General features: G+C 33.1%; 2 protein-coding genes and 1 non-coding gene across 3 annotated transcripts; 1 reads left to right on the top strand and 2 right to left on the bottom strand.

The window, feature by feature from the left end:
- Positions 1-470: 470 nt before the first annotated feature.
- Positions 471-623, top strand: LOC114076213. The gene has a single exon (XR_003577087.1). It is a non-coding gene; the product is annotated as a U4 spliceosomal RNA (small nuclear RNA).
- A 4,699-nt stretch (positions 624-5,322) lies between these two features.
- LOC114076146 (ankyrin repeat domain-containing protein, chloroplastic) lies at positions 5,323-9,731 on the bottom strand. The gene is made up of 7 exons (XM_027914979.1): positions 8,858-9,731; positions 7,199-7,275; positions 6,829-6,927; positions 6,581-6,679; positions 6,136-6,234; positions 5,940-6,038; positions 5,323-5,716 (listed from the first exon to the last, which is right to left on the bottom strand). The coding sequence occupies exons 1-7, from the start codon at positions 9,630-9,632 to the stop codon at positions 5,603-5,605; spliced, it is 1,362 nt and encodes a 453-aa protein (XP_027770780.1). The 5' UTR covers positions 9,633-9,731; the 3' UTR covers positions 5,323-5,602.
- Positions 9,732-10,571: 840 nt separating this feature from the next.
- On the bottom strand, positions 10,572-15,771 carry LOC107009955 (serine/arginine-rich splicing factor SR45a). Its single transcript, XM_027914807.1, has 7 exons — positions 15,633-15,771; positions 15,526-15,545; positions 12,679-12,813; positions 12,258-12,357; positions 11,842-11,991; positions 11,067-11,136; positions 10,572-10,980 (listed from the first exon to the last, which is right to left on the bottom strand). The coding sequence occupies exons 1-7, from the start codon at positions 15,633-15,635 to the stop codon at positions 10,790-10,792; spliced, it is 669 nt and encodes a 222-aa protein (XP_027770608.1). The 5' UTR covers positions 15,636-15,771; the 3' UTR covers positions 10,572-10,789.
- Positions 15,772-16,368: the final 597 nt, after the last annotated feature.

Genomic DNA, 16,368 nt, shown 5'->3' on the forward strand with positions numbered 1-16,368 from the left:
AACAATATATATATATATATATATATATATAATTAATTTAAATGGTATTGATTTTTAGAATCTTCCGTCATGTAATTACGTAATTATTGCTTTATATTTATTAACTCAACTTATTTTAACATAAAAATTTCATATTTTACGCCCCTGATTCCAGAATGTTATAACATTGTGCAAAAAGAAGAAACTATCTATAAGTAAAAATCAATAAGTAGAGTAATATTTTTTTTAGGAATATGTATGTTTAGTTCCCCAAGAGCCTTCATGTGATAAACCAATATTGTTTCAATTTAACTTTTTCAGAATTTAGGCTCGATTATTTATTATTAATAATAAAGTTAAGTATAATCCAACTAAACCATTACCTTGAAAATGACTGTGTCATTATTATTATCATCCCACATCGATAATGTGGACGCACCAAGTCCATAAATGTGTACTACAAAAGTCGATCGCAATAGAATCGTAAAATTATCTTTGCGCTTGGGGCAATGACGCAGCTAGTGAGGTTCTAACCGAGGCGCGTCTATTGCTGGTTGAAAACTATTTCCAAACCCCCTCTACGGCCTTGGCTTCTGCCTTGGCCATAGAGAATTTTTGAAAAGGCTTCCCTTCTGGGTTAAGCCTTACAATACCTAGTCTAATATTTTTGTTATCTTAGTTGATTCAACAAGTGTTTAGGTCTTTTGAGATAATTTCTTCTCATTTAATATATACCTCTTCTGTGAACTATGATTGACTCTCCATAATATACCTATTTTGTGAATTATGATGACTCCATAAAAGCTGTGTAATGTGGTAAATAGGACTGATTTTATTGATATCGTTGACCATGATGACTCCATAAGGGCTCCTCCTATAGGCTGATCTAAAATGTTGTTGAAGCTTTGGTTTTTGATCCTCCCATCCCCCTTCTATTTTCATGTATTTCATCCCTTTCTTGTTACTACTCACTCTAGTTAGTGTAAGTAATGTGCTCATTTTACGTGGTAACTTATATTCGTATCGGAAATTGAGTTTGTTTCAACCTCAACCTTATCGAGTTTGTTTCAACCTTAACCTTATGACACTTTCCATATAGTTTTACATCTACAGACTGATTGATGATCAAACAATTTCATACTACCTTTTTCTCATTTTATCCTTAATACGTTCTACTTATATCTTCTTTTTAGTTTTATTTAATTCTGTACGACCACATATCTATATATCTTTGCAACACTCACAAGATATGTTAGGCCTTAGCAATGGACATTCACTACCATATAACATTATCGAGGTTACGTAGAGATGCTTCTAACAGTCTCTAACTTATCGTTATATAAGTTACAAACAAGCACAAATTACCTTTTATTGGTAATCTTTTGAATAACATCAATCATTTCAAAGTGTTTCCCTTGGCTCATAAGAAAATGGTAGTCAGTTTTAGAGTTAACATTATGACGGATCATGAAAAACCCCTGCACCAGATGTCAGTGATGGCCCTTTTTACAAGCCACCAATTGACTTGTCATGCCCAACCTGTTTTTGTAGCATGTAAAACTAAGCTGAAAAAATTAACTTCAACAGAACAAAGATTACTGATGTAACTTTGGTTAGACACTTTGAGAATATCCAAAAATCTATGAAAAATCAGGTCTTTGAGTGGGGACCTTGCTGCCAACATTCCTCAACAAGTTCCACAAGCTGTGGATGAGCATGTTCTGATATTCTTGGCCGTCGAGTTTTCAATTGTAATTTATTTCAAATTTTTAAATAACATAAATTGCAAGAAAATATAATATAACATTAGGGGACAAATTCAAATAGAAGTGATAAACAATTACATAAACACTCAATTTTCAAAAGCATTACATTGCTCCCATAAATGTTCTATTAATGTATTACGGAGTTCAAAATGAGCATTTTTGTCCTTGATTTTTTTATGTCAAACTAAAAATTGTTCAAATCAGAAATTTTCATCTACCACCATTTTTATAGTTGGAGTTGGAGCCTCTACGACATCTTGAATTAGTGCAGTGAGATCACATTCATCCTCAATTAATTAAAATTTCGTAAAATGAATCATAAATTTAAGTATATATTACATAAATCACATAGTGTAAGACCTAAATTCCATCTTATTCCTACTTTTACAAGAATTCCTCAAAATATCAGTCATTCAGATATATAAGTTTCATCCGGATACATTAATTGTGATACATTATAAAACTTTGTTTATTGCTCTTAATATGTAATATTAACGTAAAATTGATTTTCTTTCCCACGAATTATGCATAAGTCATAATTGATTGATATCAATTCATTCCATATGTAACAACTTCACAAAATTCAAAAATCAAATTATCATCTTCTCCTCAATTTGAAATCTTGAATCTCAAATCCGCCATTGTTGATGATTGGACATACGATTCACGGTCAAATCATCAGTTCAAAATCGTCGAGTATAAAAAATTGTTCAAAAAAATAAAAAAGAGACAGGAACTTCTTTTGGTGATTTTAGCAAATGGGCCGAATCAATTTCGAAGAAACAATTTTGTAAATTTAATTGTTGGGAAAGAGAGGGAGATACTGGTACAAATGAAATTCGACAATAAAATAGGGTCAACTTTTTGTGCAGATGAAGAATACACAAGGTGTTCCAGTTACCAAATTTCATGAAGTGAAATTGAAGAAGGAATTATTGATACAACAAATATGGAGAAACGAATTGAGTCCTACAGAATCATCAATCCTTATTCATTGAAGAATCTTTTAAACTTATCGACAAATTGTATTGATACAACATAAATCTATCGATCTTGTTGAGACATTTCATAATATGAGAAAGTGAGGTGAAGTATGAACGATACAAAAGTGATGAAATTATTGTTGGTTAAATATTGATTTTGTAAATCTCAAATTAGTCATTGCAGCTTAATTAGAGATGGATGAATTGCGGAGGCATTTGAAGATCTGATATATCAGCTTATACTTCAAACTTGTATAGTACAAAGTCTGTTTGGCTAATGTTTCTAATTTTGATCTTGAATTGAGAGGGTTGTTTGTTGTTGGAACAAAAATTACCAAGTAAATAGTTTTAATTTGGTTACAAATATACAAATCAAAATACTTGTGTAAGAAAGTTATCTCAAAATCCAATATATTAATACTACAAAAATTTTATCACGATATTATATTCAATGAAATTTTAATGTTAAAAATGCGGGAAGTTGATTGAGTTAATCAAACAAAAATCTCATAACTAAACTATTTTCAGAATTTATAAGAAAAGCAATAGAAATAAAAACAATATGCAAAATATTCAAAATGAATTTTAAACAAGCAATGTTGTCAAAATTGGAGGGTCCAAACTCTGTATAATTAGGAGTAAGAAAGAAGTATACAACTTCAAAATGGGATGATTTACACATATATTAAAACAAACAAAGAATGTGGGATCAAATTTCACCACCACTCATTATTACTTTATTTTTTATATATTTGACTTATAAAAAATAATCAAGTCTACACTTCTCCGATATGTTGCTGAGTTTCCCCTTTATCCTTTTTGAAAAGATTAAATTCATCAAACACACATGAGGGTCGTGTATACCAAAAAATATAATTTAAATAAAAAAAAGTTTATTCTTTTTATAACTTAATTTTTAGATAAAAGATCACACACTCGTACAATACAGTAATATATACTTGTATAAAACTTTAAGAGATTTCACATATTTATTTTACTTAGTTACAATATGAACTTACAAGAAAATAAAGATTGATATAAAATAGGAATTCAACATCACGAGATAAACCACAAATCAAGATGTGCATGATTTTGAACATAAAAGTATATTACTAGCTGAGAGGTAACTATTTATGAAAACTACTTAATAAAATGAATGATACCACTCCTAGCGAACCGATGTGGGAACTCAGTATGATGAAATATAGTAAAAAGGAACTGAGATATTGACACGGCTCAATCAAAAGTAAAATCAATCAAAATAATATGTGTCTGAGTGAACCAGGCCAATATCAGGGTTACTATTTCATAGAGAAATCTTCTCTTGTTGAATGCAAAAGCAAAGTTAACAAAAAGGGGGGTTTTCGAAAAGAATTGATGAAATTACAGAGTTGTGAATGTGTTTAAGAAGAGATATACTATGTGATGTGGAGTGCATTTAAAACCTTGCAGAAAGAAGGGGCCACTGCATTTAACTATAGTAACAGCTATTCACTCTGCAGGTTTGGTGCATCTTAACTCTGCTCTCTTCATTATCATCACGTTTTCATAAATCTCATACTCGCGGATTCAGAATTTAAATTTGATACGATGATAATGATAGAAGGAAAACTCACTTTTCTTTGTTTCTAATCTCTCTCATGCATTAATGTCATTTATGAAAGGGGGAAGAGAGAAGCAGAGAGGGATCACATATAGATATAGGCCAATACCCCAGAAATTTAATGTCAAACTAACTATCCACAGCCACCAAGAGGGAATTAAACAATATTGCATTGAGACATATATTTTAATAATCAAATTTTTAAAATTAGTTTGATGATGAATAATGATTTAGACTTAAGTCAAAAGTTAACAATTTCAAATTATGATTTTTTTGATTTATTTTTATCATGTTAGCTTAAAAAATTTATAACTATCTTTTTAAATTTGCCCAAACACTCTTAAAGTGTTTAAGACTCATTTGATATGAGAGATAAGTATAAATAATTTTGGGATAACTTATCCCACTGTTTATAGCATAGTGATGGGATAAGTTATCCCATAATGACTAACATCAGGATAGTTTATCCATCAGGATATTTTATCTTGAAATAACCTGTTTCAAACCAAACTGACCCCTTAAAGTACTATTTTGATTTGAAAACACTAAAAATAGGTCAATCCCAACAAAGAATAATATCTTTTGACATCTCATTTTCGTAGAAAACATCTTGATTCTTGAATATTACATCGCCATTTGCATACGCATATTAATGTTGTTGGTAACGTGAACTCGTAAAACGGCTAAAAGCTTAACTAATATTTTCTCGGCGAAAAATGTGAAATTATATGTTAAAGAAACATTTAATCACATCTTCTTAAGGTACTTTAAATACTATTTTTAAAAAGAAACATTTAATGACAGTCATTGTATTTTTTGTTTTTCATTCTTCGCTAATAAGAAGACATAAATCAGATTCTTAACCTTTTACGAATTAAAAAAAAAAGGGTTAAAATTGTATGCTTTGATGATTTAGTCAAAAAAGATGATACAAGATCATCAAAACAAGCAAAAAAATGGTGATCACAACCTTTTTTTTAATCACTGAGAGTTGCCAACATCACAACCTTTTCTTTTTTCTTTTGTCACAGAGAGTTGGAATCCAAAAATGTAGTGTAATCCAATGTATAAGTAACAATATACAGTTGTATTTACACATACTATGGTGCAGTGTAGTACAAAGTGAGAATCAAAAAAGAGAAATTTCCTTCCCTACCACTTACCAGTGTAAGCATAAATTCTGAATCCGCTTCTCGGGTCAACTCAAGGGCAGTGTGTTGTACAAATAACTCAGAGTCCAAACTCAAAGCTGGAACTACCAATCTGCATTTTTAGGTCAAGCCAACTAATGAAACCTTGGGAAGTTGTTTCAACAATTTGATAAGCTCATACGTCCTTATATCTCGACCAGAATGGAGGCATATGTCAAGTGGGGTTAGACCATCCTGCAACATAACAATGTTCTTTCTCAAATGAAAACAAAGGCCATGAAATATTAAAGAAACTAGATCTAAAACCATATATACAAAAAAAATATATCATCTCGATTTGCCTACATTCTAAAAAGGACGTATACATTCTAGTCATGCACCAAAGCTATAAGATCTGAAGAAGCAAAAGCATTAAAACATAGGAGTTCAAAATTATTAAGCAGCAATAGAATTTTACCCTGTTCTTTAGAGTCTTGTCAGCGCCCTTAATTAACAAAAGCCTCACTATATCGGTTCTACGGGATTGAACAGCTAGATGCAAAGGTGTCCATCCATCCTGAAAGAGAAAGTCATTCAATGTTCATAAACCTTTACTACATATGAGTACAAAAAAACGTATTTCAAGATGACATTAAAGAATTAATTAACCATACATGATCTTGGAGGTTTATATCAACATTATACAAGAGAAGGATTTTTATCATGTGAGTGGATGCCGTTCGAACTGCATAGTGCATCAAGGTGGCTCCATCCTGTAATAAATCATGAAGATCATTAAACTAATAACAAGCTGCAACACTGGTTACTCAAAAGTTCATAATAACGAAAATCATATAGCTGATTCTTATGGTTGAAAGACATCAAAGCTAAGACTGAAATGTAGTTCAGTAAGGACAGATCGGACAATGCTGGGAGAAGACAACAAAATGACACTCGCTATATGGTTTGGTATGGGACAGAGTCTCGGTCAAGGGGAGAGAAGAAAAAGAAAAGGATAAGTCAATCTGAATTGACACGGAATAATGGTTACATGGATGTTAATGAAAAAGAACCAACATGAATGTAAATTGTCAAGCATTTGTGGAAGGTTGTGCTCACTTTGTCAAGTATAAATGGATTTGCAGATTCTCTTAAAAGAAAGTTAAAAATAGCCTGCTTCTTGCCAAGAATTGCTTTATGGATAGCTGTCAATCCATCCTGTTAAAAAAGAAAAACTCAGTAGGAGCTAGAGAAAGAAGACACTGCTTGCATAGCTATAAAATTATTTGGTATATAATTATTAATAAACAACAAATATGGCAGAACAGAAAGGACCATTCTACTGGGACATGTCACTCATTTTGTACCTTATCTGGGACATTAATATCAACAACATGCTTCAACAAAGAGGTGAGAAGGTAAAACTCTCCTGAGGCAGCTAAAGTATGTAGAGGCTGCCATTTTTCCTGCAAGGTTTTGGTAGAATTCAGGAATCAATCTAAACCTTCTATAATAAATAGGATTTTTTTTGAGAAGGCTATTATAAGAGGATTACTTGCACAAAGTGCATTGAAGATTGAAACAAGCTTGCACAGGAACAAAAATGTAGAAATAGAACAGCGTAAAATGATCAGCTTCCACACAATGCATAAGTGAGAATAGCAAATATAGGAGAATACATATAAATACATTTCACAAACACCAATATATAAGCGAACACATAAGGCAGGAACTTACAGAGGTAGCAGGCACCAGATCAGGATGCCGCTTGTTTAATAGGAACTTTTCCTCTGTAGTGAACAGCTTACGAGGACCTACACAGATTATATACCAAAAACGTTGAGTTTTGAATGATGCCCTAAAGAAGGAACAAATAACATCTCAATTATATGACCAGAAGGTCATATTATCTTGTGGATAAGAGTTTGAAATAAAAGGTGTTCACCACTACTGAATTTGTCCAATTCAAATGACAGGGGAAAAACATATAATATACACGCAAATCCAATTAGCACGACTAATAGTGGACACCAGTAAATAAATACTAGCCTAAAGCAAATTTAAACTTGCTTTGTCAAAAAAAAAAAAAAAAAAAGAAGCAAATATAAGCTTGAAGGGATTTATATCTTAAATTTGGAAACAAAAATAGACCAATGTAGATAGAGGAAAATCTTCAAAAATAGCATTCCTCAAAACTTCTCCAGGCTGAACGTTGAGAAGTCAGGAGATTATGATATAACGGGGATCTTAACTAAGCAGATTTGCATCTTGTCCAAAATCTTGTTTCTTTTCTGATAGTTACTAAATTCCATTCAAGTAATGGGCATAGAAAAATGCTACAAGTATGAGATAACAGCTTCAAGCAAGCCATAGACATCTACTTTAGTACTTCTGGATCAATTCATCCATATGTTTTTATCTTTTAGAAACATCAATATACTTTGACAAATTGGCAGGCAAATAGCTTCTAGTGTTTTCAGATTTAACAGTTCCAAACTCCCAACTGAATGTGGTAATTGATGCTCATATCACCACTGGCAAACAATATATACATTTAGTAATAACAAACCAGAAGAAAGGAAATGAGGTTTAACCTTATTCTATATGCTATGATAAAACACATGAATCAAGAGTTGGGGCCTTCACGAATATCCAGCATCGACATTTATCTTTGCACTTCTGACATACTTTAAACGTCCAAGTCAACAATGCCAAATTGGAAAGAATCTACTCAACTTAGTCAACAGTGACCCAAGAACAAACTCAATAGTTTAAAAATCAAAACTCAACTTAGATTAGTTATCAGATGCTTTACTAGGCTAGTCTGTAGCGCTAAAATTGTTTATTACTAACAATCTAAAACAAGTATATACTATAACATTTTCATCCAAAAGGTTAATTTCCTTAAAAAGCTGACAGGTAAACTATCTTAACTCAGCCCTCTCTTAATCCGATGGAATAGCCTGAGTTGAATACTTCTCCATCTTGTTTTACATGATATTATTATTTAGAGATTCAAACTGTTCTTTCAACAACTCCCAGTCGACTCTTTGGTTCAACAGCGAGGAGCCCGAGTTTGGTATTCTTTTATCCCGTTTTATACAACACTATTTGGAGAATCAAAACATTCTTTGACAACCTAAATGTACTTTAAGTATCAAAACTGATTTTTTATAGTAAATATTATGTAGTTGCAGAAATGTATATTTTGATAAATAGTTGGTGATAGTTCACTTAGGAAACTCACTTGCACACCTTATAATTCAGGTACGGAACTCAAAAAACCAGGAACTTTAGGTGTGGTTTTGACCCTTTCACTCCACTAAAACTATGCATAACAGGTAACTCCAATCACTTCCACAAATTCAACCTACCCAAACATAAAGAAAACCATACCTTCAGGGCTTTTAGCAATATTTGCCTCATAAATCCCACTGTTGAAGAAGTCCTTAATATCTTCTAATCCACCACCATAAACCGCTGATCTAGGATCTCTTGGCAATACCCTTTCACTGGAAACCCTCAAAACGGAGTTCTCCTCCTCACTTTCACTCAATTCAGCATCACTCTTCTTCTTCTTCTTCTTCTCATTCTTATCCTTTTTAACCTTAAAAAAATCTGGGTTTTCAAGCACAAGCGGCTTCAATTGCTTCAATTTTTCTTCTCTCGCTTTCAAATAATCCTCAATACTACTGCCTCTCACATTACTGTTACTACCAATTGGCATTAAATCAAGCCTCCTCCTCTCCGCACGTTGCCCAAACTCCAATTGCTGTGAAAGCTTACGCCTTTCCTTCTTAGTAATATTAATTTCCCTCTGAACTTCAACCCATTCTTCAGGAATTAAATTCTCGGACTGAATTTCTGTTGATTTCTTCTTATTGTTGTTTTGTGGCTTATTTTGGTTGTTGTCTGGTTTTTGAACAAAAGGGTCGTCGAAAATTCCTTCTTCAAACACTATGCAGTCTCCGATTACATGTTCTTCGTCTTCTCGAGGGAAATGGGTTTGCTGTGAGTTGTTTTGAAGGGAGAAGTTGAGAGAGTGAGGAGGAATTTGGGAGCGAAAAGTCTTTTTGGGAAATGAAGGAGGTGAGTTGAGGAATTGAAGTTTAAATAGAGGAAATGGAGTGAAGTTTGGGATTCGAGGGTTTAAGATAGCTGTTGGTGACATGGTGAAGATAGAAACGAAGAAGACGAAGCTGGATTTTAATGTTTAAACTCATACTTCTTCGAAAATATATAGTATTTTATACAAGCATAAAAGTGTCGAGAAAGTTGCTCGATGGTACTCATTTTCAACTTGAACTTTGCGGATTCGAGTAACTAAGGAAGCAAAAAGGTTGGAAGCTTCGAAAATTACAAGTTCGAGTCATTAAAATAGCAAAAAAAGGTGAAGGTCTTAGTGAAAGAGTAAAAAACATAAATAACATAAAAGTATAAATTATTTTTAAATTAAATAAATATTATTAAATAATTATTTTTATTATAACGAATATCTTTTACTGAATAAATAAAGATAAACAAAGAGAGTGATAACAATATGAAGCAAGAAAGTATAAAAATAAATAGTAAATAACTAATAGAAGAGTGCTATATTATTCTTCAAATAAATATTTTCAAGTATATTAAATTATGACTTCTCAAATCTATCACTATTTATAGGAATTATAATATAAAGATTAGCAAATTACAGATGCCGTCTCTCAAACTTTCAATGTGCAAAAAAGGCTTCATTGGCCTCAAATCTTCTCATGTCTTATAAACTTTTGTTTCCTACAAAATGAAATTTGCACTAGCAGATGAGGAAGTTGCTAAAATGTTGAAATTAGCAAACTATAGAGTAGTTTTTAATAATTTCAAGGTTTTCTTACCAAACCTTCCTAGTGAGCTACTTAAATAAAACTGATAAATTACATAAAACCAAAAAATAATGTAACTTATAGTAATTAAATAACTTTATTGATTACTTGATAAAAATAAGTTAGAATATAGCTAATTCTTTAATCAGAAAATAGTTAAAAGACGTTCAAAATTCCCCAATTTTGGTCATTAGTGCAAATGATTTCTTCTAACATACACTGATTCCCTCTTGAAACAAAGCGAACACTGATACAAGAATCACAAACTTTCAATTAAAGCTTCCATCAAATCAACAGTAGAATTATATTTCCCAGGGTTCATAATGTCACTACTTAAACCTTGTTGCAAACTTAAGGTACAATAAGGAAGTCAGGTAGAGATAAAGCACAATACATAAACACACCAGCCTAGACAAACCACACTATAACGATCCTTGTAGCAGTTTTACATTGTAACTGGGGCTTATACCTATCTGGGACCACGAGGATAGCTCCTTCCATAAGGAGAATATGACCTAGAACGCTCCCTTCTTGACCTTCCACCATAAGGCGAACGCCTAGGTGAATAATCTCGTCCACCTCTATATGGTGAATGCCTTGGAGATCTTCGGTACCCATAGTCCTCACGATCTCTATACCTGCCACGGTCTCCACGATAACCTATGAAGAAAACAACCAGTAGTTAAAAACTTACACGATTACACTGAACATGCCATCCAAACTTGTATAATATAAGAAACACTCACCATCATCCCTTGCATTCTTAAGCCCCAGATAGTGACCAGGCGTAGGAGTCCTTGCGCGTTTCCTCCGAGACTGAAAAATAGATATATGTCTAAAAATGGGAGATTTGAACAAAATGTACATTTACATCCCAAAGAAATGGGGTATCCAGATAAGACAATGAAATCCCTGTTGTAATAAAGAATGAACACAACATTCTTTCGTAAGGGCAAAGAAATCAGATTCATCTACATTTCCCTCCATGCGTAGTGAATGAGTGGCACAAGCACATGCTAATACCATTCAATTTGTGTAAACAGAGCAGCTTAGTTATTTTTACATGTTTTATCACAGGAAGAAGGATGTGGCACAAGCACATGCTAATACCATTCAATTTCTGTAAACAGGGCAACTTAGTTATTTTTACATGTTTTATCACAGGAAGAAGGATAGAAGATAGAAACCAATGGCAGGTATTCAATACCATAAAAGCCTGATTAGATTGTTGATAATGACCGTTGATTAGTTGAGAGTTGAAAGAATTTGCTGAAGTAGTATAGTTGTTGGGAATATAGTTGCTATGTTTAGTTGATCAGATGCATGTGAAAAGTTGTTTTAGCGAGCGATTGATCAAACTGAGTACTAATGTTGCAAGGGAAGAACTGATCATCTTTGATTGCTGCCAACAAAGCTGATGCAATGTCTTTCTGAATGTAGCCAGGAAACCTCCAAGTTAAGAAGACTGACATGCAATCAAATAGGAAACAAATGGGTTTACTACTCCATAGACAAGCTAACCTTTTCCACTGTGATGTAACGGCCTTCAAGAACAGACTGATTAAGGTGTTTAATGCAACGATTAGCATCCTCCAGACTATCCATTGTTATAAAAGCAAAACCACGAGAAATCCGAGAACGGGGCTCCATGACAAGAAAAACTGATTTCACCTAGTCAACAAAATTTAAAGAAAATTCAGAAGAAACTAAAAAATGAATACAGGTATTATGGGAAGCTATTCTGGTAAAGATAACACCATAAACCACTCTGTTGTTTACACATTGACCAGACTCTACTATGGATAAACCAGAAAAGCACAATACACATGATTTTGAAGGGTAAAAAACTTGATGTGAGCTAGGAAGAGCTGCAGGAGAGGGAACTTGAGAAGAAATGAGAAAGTAACCTACTAATACATAAAATAAAAATAACCAACCTTCCCCTCCTTTGAGAAATGCTCCTCCAGGTCCCTTTCCGTGACCCTTGTAGACAATCCAGTCACATAAAGTGTGTTTCCAGGATTAGAAACTTCTTCCCTGAAATAAGTCATATAGGACGAGAAAAGCAGCTTCAAAACAAACCAATGAACACAACCCGCACATAATTTCTGGGAATATGCATGTATCACTAAAATAACAAATACTAGGCAAGGTTGTACCCAAGGACACTGTCCTAATGATCAATGAAGTGGGTGTTGGTTAAAAAACCACCAGAGACGAAAACACTAAGTGATTTCTTACCATCTCCCTAGTGGGACGAGTTCCCATTAGCAACTACTTAGTGGAGTAGTTAAGGTGCTTGGACACCACTGTTAAAAGAAAATGCTAAGGTAGAGTAAAGCTGAGGGTCCAACAAACCTTCCACGGCTTCTTGACCTTGATCTAGACCTGGATCTTTCCTTTGGCCTTGAATATGACCCAGGTGGAGATCTAGACCTTGATCTAGATCTAGATCTCGACTTTTCTTCCCAAGGAGAAGGAGAGCGTGAATACCTGGAATCCGAAAAATATAAGATCAAACAATTTCAACAATAAACAAGATAAATGGGACAAAGCATATTGACATAAAACAAAATATATCAAAGGGACCCCTCAAGGAATGGAATCATCTTTTTGCAGGTAAAATTTCATACATATCATAAAGCGGGAAAAGAGTTTATATATAAAAATCCATGATTTTTTTATATTAACACAATTCTTGGAATACATTTAGAAAGTACTCAGAATGAATCATATGATAATACTTGGATAAGGAAATGACACTCCAAATAACAGCAGTTTAGTTGGATAAAACGTAAATTATTGAAAATAACATGCTCCAGCAATTAAGCCTAAAATTGGCCAGAAAACCTCGAACATATAGCTTGAAGTGTATCTCCATCACACTTCCACCGTCCAATGAAACCAGCTACTCGTGATGAAATAACACGAGTTTCTTAGGATTTGACCCCATACTTATAAATTATAATTGTGGAAAATACAGAATTTGTCCTTGAAATACAAGTCTAGAAAAAAATTACAGTGTTTATTGTTAGCAAAAAGGTGGACTATCAAAATATAAACTAAAAGAGTGGACAATTACAAAACAGAACTTTCCGGAGGAGGAGGATATTATTCTATGAAATTGATACTTGGAATGTCACGTTCATTGAAAGAAATGGGATTCTCTTTTTTATATGGCTTTGAACAACCTCACATAATGAGCTAGCTTTTGTAATTAAATTAGGTCCAAGGTCCAATTTTTAATCATGGAAAAAGAGTCAACCCACCACCGGTACTGTGATTTTAAATGTTTGATCTTTATGTTATGTTATCCATAAAATAATAACCAGTAGAGACTTATGTCGCATCTTTGAAATAACTCAGCCTATTACACTATTAGACGTCAAAATCAACTTATCGGACTAAGCAACAACAAACCATTGATGAGCGACATAAGGGTTAAGCGCAACTCATGGTTCGAATCTTTCGCAGACAAAAACCTGATACTTAAGGGAGAAAGTTAGAGATCATACACAAAGTTTAGAACCGTGAACCAAATAGCTCTTGGGGAATTCTCGGTTATCAAAAAATAGAAGTATGTTAACCAAGTTCAAAATCATAAGTCATAATTCATTCTCTGAATAGCTGGAAAGAAACATTTCTAACTTACTCAAACTTAATGGCTGATTTTCTCACACCATAATATAAAATTGTACAAATACACTACAAAACCAACAAGTAGGGGATGACTATATGAATTCCGTTGTCTATGTAACTCCATTTAAGTCCCTCTCTGTCGAATACTCCCTCCTCCCTCTGTCCCAATTTTATGTGGCACTTTTCAAATTCTGAGATTCAAACAAGTCTATTTTTACATTAAATTTTCATATATCTTTTAATTATTTTAAATTGGACTTAAAGTACTTTTTACATAGTTAAAAAATATATACATTTCATTTCAAAAAAATTGAAGATCCCATGTGCAAATTTCCGGTCAAACTTAAATCGTTTGACACTCAAAAAACAAAAGTGCCACATAAATTGGATAGAGGGAGTACTATAAAAAATTAGTTTCACTAGCAACAGAAGTTCTCCACATTTGTACTACTATATAAACTCCAACAAACATTAGACCTAAAACATAATCCTAACTAACTGCTATCACCTTTACAGACATTTTTCTTTCATTGAACCGTACTTCTCCTAGACTCCGAAGAGATGTCTTAAATAGAAAAATTCTTTTATTTATGATTTTAGGTTCTACCTTGTCCCCTGGGTTCAACAGCAATAAACCGCCAACTGGTGCATCAGAAGGTCAGTAAGGATGTGATCAATCATCTAAAGCACCAGTCCCCCATCTTATCTTCTACGTGTGTTACTACTAACTAGCACAGTCTATAGAGTATGATAATTTTTAATCTTGTATCACTGCATATCCATCTCAGCATTCATTACAACACTCACCTTGTTGATATGTTCAGAATTTCAGAGGCCTAACATCCACTCCTACATTGTTGGTCTTACAACCATTCTATAGAACTTGCCTTCACTGTGGTAAGCATATGAACAAAACATTGAGAAAGTGCAATTAAGTGACATATATAAAGTAAAGAATATGAAGTAAGACACTTTTTCTTGAGCCGAGGGTCTATCCCCGGCAATTTCTCTACCCGCATACAACCCACTCTAACTAGACCCCACTTGTGGAATCACACTGGGCCTGTTGTTGTTACGGTTGTATTGTATAGAAAGTAAAGTTTGTGAATTGGCTCTGTCTGAATGCATGTTTTCTTAGTACAACTTTTTTCTTCAAAGAAGGTAAATATTTAAGCCAAAATTGTAACCATAATCATACAATAGCTTATTCAAATGGCCCCAGCTGCATATATCCTACTCTATAGCACATAATCAATGAGATCTGTGGAGTCATAAACAAGTTAACCTAAAACAATCAAACATGAAGGACTTGCCAAAAACCGTAACTACAACAAGAGATGCAAGTAGCAATTTTTATGAGAAGATGCTTCAGTAAATACAAAAATTATAGCACATAATCAACTAGATCTGTGGAGTCATAAACAAGTTAACCTAAAACAATCAAACATGAAGGACTTGCCAGAAACCGTAACTAGAACAAAGAGATGCAAGTAGAAATTTTTAAAGAAGATGCTTCAGTAAATACAAAAATCAAACATAGAATTAACGAAAGAAACAAAGACGAACCTTTGGCGAGGAGAATCAGCCTGCAAAGAATCGCAAAAAAGATCAATTGGGGAAAATAAGAGGAAAGAGGATCAAAATATTTGCAGGTAAGAAGAGAGAAAACTCACCATTTTCCAGGATACGAGAAAACCCTAAATCGAAGCAAACGATTTTTCTGCAAGACGCTGCTGTGTTGTGTGTGTGATGGGTAAGGGCATAGATTTCCTCTTACGCTTTGTTTGGACGGAGGGTTTTGTTCTAATTGTTATTTAAATTTAAATTCTATTTGTATCTTAGTTGTTTAAAGGAAAAAAGGATAAATATATTTTCGAATTATCTAAATAGTATGCAGATACTCTTCGTCATATTTTTGGGATACTGGTGTTCCTGCCGTCCATAAACTAGAGCATATATGCCCTTCACTCTAACGGAATACTAAATAAGAACTTGTGACGCAATCTTATCCGTCGACCATTGTTGGATCAGTGGATAAGATTATGACATGTGTATGTCCGTTAGTATAAAGAGTATATAAGGGATATTTGCATACCATTTACGATAGATCGAGGGTATGTCTATCATTTTTCCCTTGTTTAAAAGTAACCCCTCAACTTTGTTACTTAGAGCTAATATGCTGCTCGTTATAAAAGTGATTCATATATACTCTTATTGGTATAGAAATAGCACATATATACCCTTTTTTCTAACGAAAGTGAAAAAATTAATTTAGGTTAATTTTTAATAATGTGTTTAAAGAAAATATAATCACATATCACTCACTATATGAGTATACTTAATCCTCCTCAAACATATTTTTTTTGACTTTTTTTGTTTCAATAACTAATTTAGATTTATTATTTTGAT

This window comes from Solanum pennellii, chromosome 2 (genome assembly GCF_001406875.1).
Source record: "Solanum pennellii chromosome 2, SPENNV200".
NCBI lineage: Eukaryota > Viridiplantae > Streptophyta > Magnoliopsida > Solanales > Solanaceae > Solanum > Solanum pennellii.

Excerpts from the sequence above, each read along its gene's own strand:
- LOC114076146 (XM_027914979.1), bottom strand. The coding sequence starts at position 9,632 with ATGTCACCAACAGCTATCTTAAACCCTCGAATCCCAAACTTCACTCCA. Across the intron at positions 6,235-6,580 it reads ATCCATTTATACTTGACAAA|GATGGAGCCACCTTGATGCA; the intron begins GTGAGCACAACC and ends GATTTATTACAG. Across the intron at positions 6,039-6,135 it reads ATATAAACCTCCAAGATCAT|GATGGATGGACACCTTTGCA; the intron begins GTATGGTTAATT and ends TTTCTCTTTCAG.
- LOC107009955 (XM_027914807.1), bottom strand. Across the intron at positions 11,992-12,257 it reads ATTTCTCAAAGGAGGGGAAG|GTGAAATCAGTTTTTCTTGT; the intron begins GTTGGTTATTTT and ends TTTGTTGACTAG. Across the intron at positions 11,137-11,841 it reads GTTACATCACAGTGGAAAAG|TCTCGGAGGAAACGCGCAAG; the intron begins GTTAGCTTGTCT and ends TCTATTTTTCAG.